This window comes from Coregonus lavaretus (genome assembly GCF_964263955.1).
Source record: "Coregonus lavaretus genome assembly, chromosome: 35".
In the NCBI taxonomy this organism is placed as follows: Eukaryota; Metazoa; Chordata; class Actinopteri; order Salmoniformes; family Salmonidae; genus Coregonus; species Coregonus lavaretus.
The window spans coordinates 5,474,878-5,487,495 of NC_140022.1; the positions used below are offsets into that span (position 1 = coordinate 5,474,878).

At 42.7% G+C, this 12,618-nt stretch overlaps 1 protein-coding gene across 1 annotated transcript; it reads right to left on the reverse strand.

Annotated features, from left to right (window-relative positions):
- Positions 1 to 713: 713 nt before the first annotated feature.
- On the reverse strand, positions 714 to 11,920 carry LOC311109776 (uncharacterized protein). Its single transcript, XM_084152764.1, has 9 exons — positions 11,796 to 11,920; positions 11,258 to 11,277; positions 10,872 to 11,069; positions 10,488 to 10,693; positions 10,114 to 10,158; positions 9,901 to 9,940; positions 9,730 to 9,799; positions 1,148 to 1,232; positions 714 to 1,040 (listed from the first exon to the last, which is right to left on the reverse strand). Exons 2-8 carry the CDS (start codon positions 11,271 to 11,273, stop codon positions 1,193 to 1,195), a joined length of 615 nt encoding a protein of 204 aa, XP_084008890.1. The 5' UTR covers positions 11,274 to 11,277; positions 11,796 to 11,920; the 3' UTR covers positions 714 to 1,040; positions 1,148 to 1,192.
- Between the last annotated feature and the right edge of the window lie 698 nt (positions 11,921 to 12,618).

The following is a 12,618-nucleotide window of genomic DNA, read 5'->3' on the forward strand; positions in this document are numbered from 1 at the left end:
GACATCACAGGGTAGGATTAAAAGTAAAAAACATTGATTTTCAAAACCTGCAGTGAGTTTCTAGCCCAAGGGAGGGTATTTTCTTGCTCCCCACGTCACCGCGAATCTCAGTGTTTGAAAATCAGTGTTTATAAATGTGCTTTGATAATGTCATCAGGTAATATAATAATATAATATATTATAATATGCCATTTAGCAGACGCTTTTATCCAAAGCGACTTACAGTCATGTGTCATGTCATGTTTTACGTATGGGTGGTCCCGGGGATCGAACCCACTACCCTGGCATTACAAGCGCCATGCTCTACCAGCTGAGCTACAGAGGACCACCCATACGTAAAGTTAATGTTAGATTTTTTCCTACAAAACGTACAAATGCGCCGTTTTCACATATGTCGACACTGGTATTGTGCTGGAGATAATGAAAATTAGGTTGATAAGTGGTGCCCTTTAAGGATTTTACTGAATAAGGAACTTCATTTGAGGCCAATTTCATGCTCTAGCCACCGTTTGGTGTTTACAGCCATCTTGACTTCAACAACCCGACCAGGTAACACGTCCCAGAATGCAATGTTTTGTTCAAACGCCTTTTCCCTCACTTTAGAGCTCAGCTCAGTCATTGAACTACTGCAAAAATAGTGAGGCCTTTGTATGCCTGTTACAAACTCCTCCAAAATAGTTGAATTTGTGGCTAGCAAGTTAGCCTTGCGTCAAGCAACCCGGGTTACCCCCACTGTTTGCTACACTGGTGTCAGAAGTGGGATGCATGTATAAACTACCAGTGATGTTGAGATGTGTCCCCTTCCACAGATCCTGTTTCTTCTTTATTATTTTCCATTATTTTTAATCAAATTTTTTATATCGGCCCCAATTACTATACATTACAACTGCAAATTCTCTTCACATCCAAAGTAAATACATTTTCTTATTTAGTAGGCCGTGAAATGATAGATAAATACAATTCTCATATCTTCATTGTTGGTACAAAAGTGGAACTGCTTTCATCACTTCTGGAACGAGGTGTTGAAGAGGGACATGGATCTTGAAAAGATTAGGAAACATGAAACACAAGATGTTAGTGGTCCTGATTTGACCTGTGATGATTACTCTAATTACAATGACCACATGAATGACAACCTACTACCTACTTTGAACCTCATTATTGTCCCAGAAGCGCCGCTTCACATATGAACTCACTCTACAGATGCAGCTGTAGCCTGAAGACACTCGCCACTGAAAAGAGAATAATGACTTTTGTTTAACAGCTCGATTATGACAGACACCATCGTTAAATTTGACTTCTATTTTTTTTTTTTTTAAGTGTTGCACCGAAGAGGCACATGATTGATGATGTATAGTTTTATCATTTGCAATGATTTGACAAACCATTATATAGCTGTAACTGCCTCTGTCGCCAGTTTATTTCATGTATTAGCACTTTAGTTTATTTCATGTATTTGCACTTTTTATTATTTAATTTCTTCTGAATTGTACGTTTACAGCAAGACGGAACTAATTATTGGTTCCGCCCGAGTGTTGTCACCCGAGTGCCTTTTAGCGACGCACCGAGGAAACTTTACCGCAAAAAGCGAATTATTTTTCCACTGTTATCGTGTTTAAGTGCATACTTACAAAGAAAGTATACAGAAGAAGATAAAGGACATTTAAAAGGATGTTTAGCACCTCTGTGTGATAAGCAGCAATGAGTTGTCACGGGTTGACTAGCATTAAAGCCCTGTATTCAAATCAAGACCTCTTACATTTACATTTACATTTACATTTACATTTTAGTCATTTAGCAGACGCTCTTATCCAGAGCGACTTACAGTTAGTGAATACATATTTTTTTATATATACTGGCCCCCCGTGGGAATTGAACCCACAACCCTGGCGTTGCAAACGCCATGCTCTATCAACTGAGCTACATCCCTGCCGGCCATTCCCTCCCCTACCCTGGACGACGCTGGGCCAATTGTGCGCCACCCATGAGTCTCCCGGTCGCGGCCGGCTGCGACAGAGCCTGGATTCGAACCAGGATCTCTAGTGGCACAGTTAGCACTGCGATGCAGTGCCTTAGACCACTGCGCCACTCAGGAGACCACCTCTTGCCTCATGCCTGTCACTGGAGGAGCTACAGTGAGAACTCATCTGCTCTGCATGAGTAGACGAGGAAGACAGTACCAAAGAGCCGTGATCCATGGACAAGAAGGGACATCTCTACATCCAAGAGTGTGCATCTGCTCCTGACATTTACACAGCCGCAGCATCCACAGAAGAATCCAGGCGCCTTACCATGAATCCAGCTGATGCAAAGAAGCTTAAACTATTTCCCACAAGAGACTGACACATTTTTGCCTTCATATTCATACGGTATAGTTGTGTGTATGTTTAAGTGTTAAATAAGCTACAACCAAGAGACTGAATTTTGCATTTCATAGAACAACGTGATATTGATTTGTGTGAAGTAGATGTGAATATGTTCTAAAAAATAATATTAGTGGTAAAAATAGTATAAACGTGAATAGCTAATGGGAGCTGAATCACTTAGCTACAGGCCAAATTAGATTTAACCCAAATTTAAGTACACCAAGTAACAATGTCAGAGTCTTACCTCTGGGAGAAAGCAGGTTAATGTAGGTGAAAGTATAGAGCAGCAGTGCATAGACATGCAACCACAGGCTACTAAAGGCACAAGAGCTAATGACCACACTTCCTCACAAGAACCACGAAGAAGCCAAAGAGACCGAAAGTTAACAGAAAAGGGCCAAGAACTGTACAATGAGCAAATAAGAAGATTTGCTCACCGTTTCACTGTGAGCTATGAGGAGTGGAAGGCTATTGCTAAAGAAGCCAAGCAAGCTTTGAGTGGACAATGCTCAAACAACCTGCTACATGAACACATAAGCAAAATAAGTGCTGCCTCAGAGAATCTGAACATTGCTTATGATGAGTTAAGGCGCATAGACAACCCTGACCATGACACACGTCGCAGAATTGACACCTGTGATGCAGTAACCAGGAAGATCATCCAAACTGCAAAAGATCGTTTGGAGACAGCAGATAACGGTGGAGGAGATGAACAACGAGGCAACAGGGCGACATCGTCTATATTCAAGTCTGTAGCCTCAGACAAGATAAGTATCAAATCCCAATGCACTAAGTCCTCTCATGCTCAAAGCAGCTCCAGACATTCAAGTCAGATTTCTGTTAGCAGACAAGATGCCGCTGCTGAAGTTGCTGCCAATGAAGCTACTCTAGAAGTACTACTAGAACAAGAGTGTTGCATTGAGGAATTGGAAAGGCTTGAAGCTGAAGCTGCAGAGAGACAAAAGGTGCTAGATGCAAAGCGGAGACAACTGGAGCGACTAGAGACAGTTAAAAAGTTAAAGGCTGCTAAGGCACGTCAGCGAGTGTATGATCAGAGTGAGTGCTCAGATAAAGAAATAAGCAGTCTACTCCATCAAAGTGTCTGTATGAAGGAAAAGGAAGAAGTTAAACATGAAAATAATCTGTTGCAGCACCATTCTTCACCACAAGACCGGGCACATTCAAAGCAGGATGACAGCACAGCAGCTCTTGTTAGAGCACTTGCAGAGTCCATCAGTGCAGGTCGTCTTCCTATACCTGAACCAACAATATTCAATGGCGACCCACTCAGATTCAATGACTGGAAGGTTTCATTTCAGACACTCATTGATCGGAAAAACATTCCAGCCGAAGAAAATATATATTACTTGCGAAAGTATGTGGGTGGACCTGCTAAAAAGGCTATAGAGAGCTACTTCCTGCTTGGTTCAGAGTCAGCCTATCACGCAGCATGGAGGATTCTCGAGGAAAGATATGGAAATCCATTCCTCATAGCCAAAGCATTCAGAGATAAGCTGGAGGCATGGCCCAAGATAAGCTCCAAAGGCAGTATCGAACTTCAAGAGTTTGCTGATTTTCTTCGGAGCTGTGAGGCTGCTATGACTCAGATCAGAGGCCTCGAAGTACTTAATGACTGCAATGAGAACCAGAAGTTACTTGCAAAGCTTCCAGACTGGCTGACCTCGAGATGGAACAGAAAGGTCATAGAAGTGGAGGAAGAAAGTCACACATTCCCAAGCTTCCAGCAGTTTGTAAAGTTTCTCACACGTGAAGCTAAGATTGCAAATAACCCAATAACATCTCTCCATGCTCTGAAACCTGCTGAAGGTGAGCAGATCAAGGTTTTAAAGAACAGAGCTCTCGGAGCAAAGGTACTAGCAACTAACTCAGATGAAAAAGCTTCCTCCGCAAGCTGTGTTTTTTGTGAGAAGTCAGGTCACAGTCTACACAAGTGTTGGAAATTTATGAATAAAACCATCTCTGAGCGAGTCAAGTTTGTTCAAGGGATGAAGTTGTGCTTTGGCTGTCTGAAGCCTGGCCATCGCTCAAAGGAGTGTGAAAATAGAAGGATCTGTGATACTTGTGAGAAAGGACATCCAACCTGCCTACACGATAATCGCAGCAAAGAAAGAGGAATGTCAACAAGGACTGATGGAGAAATGGAGAGTGACAAGTCAAGAGAAGGAACGACAGATCGTTCACAAGAGAGGGTGACAAAACCACCACGCGAGGTAACATCTAACAGAGTTATCCAGAATGTTAAAGGCACCCATACATCCTCAGTCATTCCTGTGTGGTTGTCCACTACAAGTAAGCCAAATCATGAAGTTCTTGTGTACGCTCTTCTCGATACACAGAGTGACACGACCTTCATCCTTGAAGAGACAGCAAAGGTGCTTCACACTAAAAATGAACCAGTCCAGTTAAAGCTCTCCACAATGGCTTCAAGAAATACAGTGGTGCCTAGCAGAAGGCTGACTGATCTACAAATAAGAGGATTCTACTCCGATAAGATAATCTACCTGCCAGTAACTTACTCAAGAGAATTCATCCCTGCAAACAGAGATCATATTCCCACACCAGAGACTGCCAAGGCATGGTCTCATCTTGAGCACATTGCAGATGAAATTGCTCCTCTGCAGAGCTGTGACATCGGCCTACTAATTGGCTACAACTGTCCTCAAGCTCTTGCACCAAGACAAGTGGTTGCTGGAGAAGAAAATGAGCCCTTTGCTCAGAGAACAGACTTGGGTTGGAGTGTAGTCGGCTATGGCAACCCATGTCTTGACTTTGGAGATGCCTTTGGAATAAGCCATCAAGTCATTGTGAAGCAAGTGACATCAGTTCTTCCAAATCTCCCAAACGAAGTGCACTATGTCTGTAGAACACAGATCAAAGAAGTAGTCCTTCCAACAGACGTCATCAAGGTGTTGGAATCTGATTTTGTAGAAAGGGCTTCAGAAGATGAACACCTTTCTCAAGAGGATCTCCAGTTCATGTCAATTATGGAGAGTGGCATCAGACTCAAGGATGATGGGCACTATGAAATGCCACTTCCCTTCAAGAAAGGAAGACCAAACTTACCAGATAACAAGGTATGTGGCATCCACCGTCTCAGATGTCTGGAGAAGAAGTTAAAGGGAAATAAGCAGTACTGCAGAGACTATAAGACCTTTATGGATGAGACAATAGCTTGTGGAGACGCCGAGCTTGTCCCTGAAGAGGATATTAGCAAGACCCCAGCGTGGTACATCCCCCACCATGGGGTGTATCATCCCCAAAAGCCCGGTAAGATCCGTGTCGTTTTTGACTGCTCTGTAAGGTTTCAAGGGACAGCCTTGAATGACCATCTCCTGACTGGCCCAGAGTTAACAAACACCTTGGTGGGAGTTTTGTGTCGGTTCAGAAAGGGTCGTGTGGCAGTTATGTGTGACATAGAACGTATGTTCCACCAGTTCCATGTTAAGCCAGAGGACCAAGATTACCTCAGATTCTTGTGGTGGAAGGATGGAGATCTTAAAGCCCAGCCCTCCATCTATCGAATGAAGGTCCACTTGTTCGGTGCAGCTTCATCACCTGGATGTGCTAACTATGGCCTGAAGCACCTTGCCGCTCAAGGACAAGGACGCTTTAGAGAAGAAACCATCAGGTTCATCCAGAAGAACTTCTACGTCGATGATGGATTGGCAAGTGTAGAATCTGAAAACCAAGCAATCCAACTAGTGAAGGAAGCAAGAGAGCTTTGTCGCACAGGCAAACTTCGATTGCACAAGTTCATCTCCAACAGCAAAGAAGTCTTAGCCACAATTCCTGAGGAAGAGTGTGCTAAAGCCGTCAAGGACCTGACCATGATGTTGGGAGAACCACACATGGAAAGAGCACTAGGAGTACAGTGGTGTGTGACTTCTGATGAGCTGCAGTTCAGAGTGGTTGTCAAAGAAAATCCACTTACCCGCAGAGGGGTCTTGTCCACAGTTGCCTCGGTGTACGACCCACTTGGATTTGTGGCACCCTTCATCCTGGTAGGAAAGCAGATCCTGCAGCAGATGTGTCGTGACAAGCTCAGTTGGGATGATCCTTTGCCTGATGACCTTCGACCCCTGTGGGAGTCTTGGTTGCAAGATCTAAAAAACTTGGCTGGTGTGAGAATCCAAAGATACTATCTGCCATCAAGCTTCAAGGTCCAGCATTTTGAGCTCCACCACTTCTCTGACGCCAGCGTGTCAGGCTATGGAGAGTGCTCGTATCTAAGAGCAGTCAGTACATCAGGTGAGGTCCACTGCTCCCTGGTCATGGGAAAGTCAAAAGAGTTGCTCCTACTAAAGTCACGACCATACCAAGACTCGAGCTGTCAGCAGCAGTAGTAGCAGTCCGGACCAGTGACATGCTCAAGAAAGAACTAGAAATAGACTGCCAACAAGAATGTTTCTGGACTGACTCAAAGGTTGTACTTGGATACATCAGTAATGAAGCCAGAAGATTTCATGTTTTTGTAGCAAATAGAGTTGAACGCATCAAGCTAAGCACAGAGGCCAGACAATGGAGATATGTAGCTTCAGAAGACAACCCAGCTGACCACGCCTCAAGGGGTGTCACAGCAGAACAACTCACAGCTTCTAACTGGTTCACAGGTCCAGACCTTCTTTGGCAAAAAGAGCTACCAACTGGAGTTGTCATGGTGGGAAAGATCGAGAGCAGTGACCCAGAGGTCAAGAAAGCTCAGGTTCATGACACTCAGGCAGAAGAAGCAAAAACTATTTTAGATCGTCTACACAAGTTCTCAGACTGGGCAAGAATGGTGAAGGCTGTTGCCAGACTCAAGCGCCGTGCTAAGGAAATCAAAGGTCTCAAGCCAAAGTCCTGTGAGGCCTCGAACTTGGAGGAAAGGAAAGAGGCGGAGCTGACCATAATCAAGATGGTCCAGGAAGCAACTCTCTCTCAAGAAATTCAACGCCTTAGACATCATAAGGAGACAAAGGTCAAAGACAAAGCCAACCAGTTGCACAAACTATGTCCGTTCCTGGATGATCAAGGTGTAATCAGAGTAGGAGGCCGCTTAGCTAATGCTGCCCTACATCCACATGTGAGGCATCCAGCAGTACTTCCTAGAGACAGTCATGTTTCTGCATTGCTCGTCAAGCACTATCATGAGAGAGTGTACCATCAAGGTCGAGGAATGACTATAAATGAACTCCGATCCAATGGCATATGGATCCTGGGTTGCAGCAAGCTTGTTTCATCCCATATTCACAAGTGCACAAGTTGCAGAAGGTGTTACGGTCCGGCACTGTTGGTCCTGTTTCCGCTTGTTTCCCTTTTCCTTTTTTCCCTGTGTGTGTGTGTTGTCTGTGTCTGTCTCCCCCTGCTGTGCAGACCAGTCAGAGGATCTAGGTCAGGGGGCGTGGCCATTCTCTATCATGCTCCGTTACCTCCAGCTGCGGCTCATTGTCATCAATCAAACAGCAGTTATCTACCCGGGCTGGACACCTCTCCAGCGCCAGTTCGTTCCTACACCATCTGTGGTAACTTGGCCCTGTACAGCAAATCTCAGTTTAGTTGTACTCTCTCAGTATTATCGTTGTTTCTGCCACGTTTGTAACCTGTCTCTCCTTCGACCAGATCCCGTCTGTTCCTGCTGCCTGCCTGCCTGCCATTCCCACGCCGCAACCTGCTCCTCTGTTGTCTGATATCCTTGTCATCCAGCTCTCAGGACTACTGGCTCTCCACCCCACTCAGCTCCTACCCCGGCCTGAAGCTACTCCACCTTGAACTGCTTCTCTCTGCCAAAACACGCTGAATAAACTACATCCTAATTCACCCTCTTTGTTCGTGTGTCCGTCTCTGCACCTGAGTCCCCCACCCAACCTAACAGAAGGTTCCAAAGATGCACAGAGCAACAAAGGATGGCAGACCTTCCAGAAGAGCGGATGGAAACAACTGCTCCATTCACTTACTGTGGAATGGACTGCTTCGGACCATTTCACATTAAGGAAGGAAGAAAGGAGCTAAAGCGTTATGGGCTGTTGCTCACCTGCATGTGTTCAAGAGGAGTTCACATTGAAGCACTTGATGACTTGACCTCAGATGCCTTTATCAATGCTCTGCGTTCATTCATCGCCATTCGTGGATCAGTAAGGCAGATAAGGTGTGATCAAGGGACAAACTTTGTCGGAGCAAGGCGTGAGTTCATTGAAGCACTGAAAGAGATGGATCAAGAAGAGCTCAAAGATTTGGGCTGCGAGTTCATCATGAACACCCCTGCCTCAAGTCATATGGGTGGAGTCTGGGAAAGACAAATCCGCACTATCAGAAGTGTCCTGGCGTCCATTCTAAAACAGTCGTCCAGACAACTTGACTCCTCTTCCCTACGAACATTTCTATATGAGGTTATGGCGGTTGTGAATAGCAGACCTCTAACCACTGATCATCTGAACGATTCTACCAGTCCATAGCCCTTGACACCAAACCACATCTTGACCATGAAATCCACAATCATTCTCCCTCCTCCTGGAAAGTTTGTCAAGGAGGATCTCTACCTCCGCAAAAGATGGCGCAGAGTTCAACTCTTAACCAACAACTTTTGGGTACGATGGAAAAAGGAGTATCTCCTGAATCTCCAACACAGACAGAAGTGGACCAAAGATCGCAGAAATGCAAAGGTCGGTGACATTGTTCTGTTACAAGATGCTGCCACACCACGAAACCAATGGAAGCTAGCAAGAGTCATCGAGATGTATCCTGGAAGTGATGAAAGAGTGAGGAGACACAAGTTACTCATCAGTGACTCCTCCCTGGATGGAAGAGGAAAGCGTACAGCCAAACCTGTTTACCTGGAGAGACCCATTCAGAAAACGGTTACATTGCTAGAAGCAGACTGATGGTTCTATCATACACTCACACACAGTTTATTAGTTGTTTATTAGGACAGAGTTTCATTTAATTTATTCATGCAGTAGGTTTGTCTCCAAGTTTTAAGAAATCACTTGTGATTTGGTGGGAGTGTAACTGCCTCTGTCGCCAGTTTATTTCATGTATTAGCACTTTAGTTTATTTCATGTATTTGCACTTTTTATTATTTAATTTCTTCTGAATTGTACGTTTACAGCAAGACGGAACTAATTATTGGTTCCGCCCGAGTGTTGTCACCCAAGCGCCTTTTAGCGACGCACCGAGGAAACTTTACCGCAAAAAGCGAATTATTTTTCCACTGTTATCGTGTTTAAGTGCATACTTACAAAGAAAGTATACAGAAGAAGATAAAGGACATTTAAAAGGATGTTTAGCACCTCTGTGTGATAAGCAGCAATGAGTTGTCACGGGTTGACCAGCATTAAAGCCCTGTATTCAAATCAAGACCTCTTGCCTGTCACTGGAGGAGCTATAATAGCTCTTAATCACACTGCTATAACGGGGTCTTGTAGAGGTACGTGGATCTTGAAAAGATTAGGAAACATAAAACAGAAAATGTTAGTGATATGACCTGTGATGATTACTGTATTACATTGACCACATTAATGAACACAATAGAACCTACTGTGATTGAAAAGGTAGCTGTAGACTGAAGACACTGGCCACTGCAAAGAGAATAATGACTTGTGAGATCCACAGCAGTACTGACTTTTGTTTAACAGCTCCATTATGACAGACACCATCGTTAAATTTGACTTCTATTTTTCTTCCTTTTAAAGTGTCGCCCCGAAGAGGCACACGATTGACGATGTCTAGTTTTATCATTGATTTGACAAACCATTATAATGCTCTGAGTCACAGCTAGAATGCCAGGATGTCCGGTCTGTAAAAAGAGATGAAGAAGTATAAAGTACATCAAATACAGAGAGATGCTGTACTCACAATGATGATTCATTGATACAAAATCCCAATTACAATCTGTGTGACAGCTACAGAGTTCAGTAACACAGTCTAAACTGATCCATTCTTCAGCTCCAATCTATAGAAAACACTCATTACAAATACTAATATTTGATTCATACTACAACTATTTATTTTCTCTTACACTATCAGACCCTGTGTAATAAAATACTTTGGTTAACTATATGGTTTTGCATTTTGAGCTATTTAAAGAGAGTGGCCCTCCCTGAACCTTGAATTAGGGTTAGCTACCTTTGGCTGTATGTTCAGCCTCTTCAGAATAGTCCTGACTGCTGCATCATTACGAGGACAGTCCAGTAGTCCTCCCTGGCTCTCATGGAACAGACAGTCCACTGTGAGTTTTACATCACTTCTGGTCACTAGTCTGCTGCTGTCAGGTACAGTGAAGTCTGGGCTGAAGGTGTGATGCAGCACTACCAGAATGACATCTTTACCAGCTGTCAAGAGAATGAGGGAATACGTCAAAATAAACCAATAAGCATCTCAAATAAAGAATTTAGTAATATAATTTATGTCGTTGGTACATTTTGAGTAAATCTGGTGTGGAAAGAGAATATCTGGTATAGAAGGAAATAACATTGCTTGGGAAGTTATATTTGGGATGAGTTACTGTACTTGGAATCTGTTGCAGTGCTGCTTCAATATCAGTCCCAAGACAGGAGACGATGGGACAGAAAGCCATGATGACATCACTCTCCACCGGAGACTTGACTTCCGTAAAACATCTTGTGGTGTTGAGTCGTCTCATAAACTGAATATGAGAACTCAAAGTACTGCCAGTCTCAACTGTGAAGTATTTCATCTTGTGTGCCACTTAGACAAGAGAGAGAAATCAAAAAGGTTATTTATGAAAGTATTAATGTTGGTGTTAATTGGAACAATGAATATTTGGATCATAGTTCAGCCATCTATAAGAGTGTTTTAGGTTTAACCATTTATTTTATAATGTACCCCAAATATCAAAATCTTAAATTATACAAAAGAGCCCTGTTGAAAATTACCTCTGCGTTCCAACATAGATCTATAGAAAGTGAATGAACAGAGAAATGGTTTATTAGTCTAGATAGATACATTCAGGATAATAAAACTACAACCAGTATACAAACTATTAAGATAACCTATCTTTCTCTATGGTCCAAACTGGGTACAGCAGCGTGAAACTATTTCACATTCTAAACATTAACTTTTTGCTGTAATCTTTCACAATATCTGGCACTAGAGTACTTTGCCACCTCACTCCTTCCACTGGACCACATGATTTCTTGGAATTAGAAAGTGAAAGCAATGTGTTAGTGTAAAAGTACTTACTGCCTCTGTTCTATTCTACATTCATAGAATTACACGTCTAAAAAATGTTCCACTAAAATCTACACTACCAGTTTCCACTTAACCGTGTCTACTGTTTTATTCCTGTTGTAGACATAGAATATTAAATGATCACAAAACTTATCATGACACCCACCCAACTGTAAATGATAGTTATGGTGTTCATGTTGAACATGAATTGTCAATGAAAGGAAATGAGGAAAGTAGACTTACCCTGCAGCTATGGGATAATTTTCTGTTCCCTGTATTGCAGCTATGGGATAATTGTCTGTTGACTGTATTGCAGTTGTGGTTTGAAGTGATCTGTTCCAATAGCTAAACTAAGAGAAAGTGAAACTAAACAGCATGATAAACCAGGGGTTATACTAGTTACCACAGCCACAAAGTCAAAATAGGTTATATTGTAAAAATTCATGAAAACTAAAATTAACTTTTTGGTCTTAATTTAAGGTTAGGCATAAGGTCAGCAGTGTGGTTAAGATTCGGGTAAAGGTAGGTTTAAAATGATAAATAATAAAAATAGGCGGGGTCTATGACTTTGTGGATGTGGTAATTAGTGACGACCGATAGGAAGAGGAGGAGGCTATTTTATCAGAAAGTCACTTTGGCAATCTATAGTTCAAACAACAAAGCCATCTACCCCGCCACTTATTTGGTAAACAGCTGAGTGATGGGGCTGTAAAAATTGAACTACCCTTACATTCATAGACAGAGCTGTGGATGCAAGGAACGACAGACCATTCATAACATCAACATGATAGTTTTAGCCAGGTTGAGGCTATACAGTGCTAGTTTACGTTTACACATTTCAAAACAACGGAGTAAAAAAAGCATATATTTTGGGTTCTGATGGGGTACGGCAGTTGAATTAAGCTGATAGTGCAATTATAAATTATAGTCTTTTGAATTCATTACATATAACCATTGATTCTTAAGTCCAAAAATGAATGTACCAAACACAGATTGCCCTTTTAATATAAGGTAAAGTACGTCATAGTAGTTAGACCAAGCAAGATTAAAATGTGTTTGCTTACTT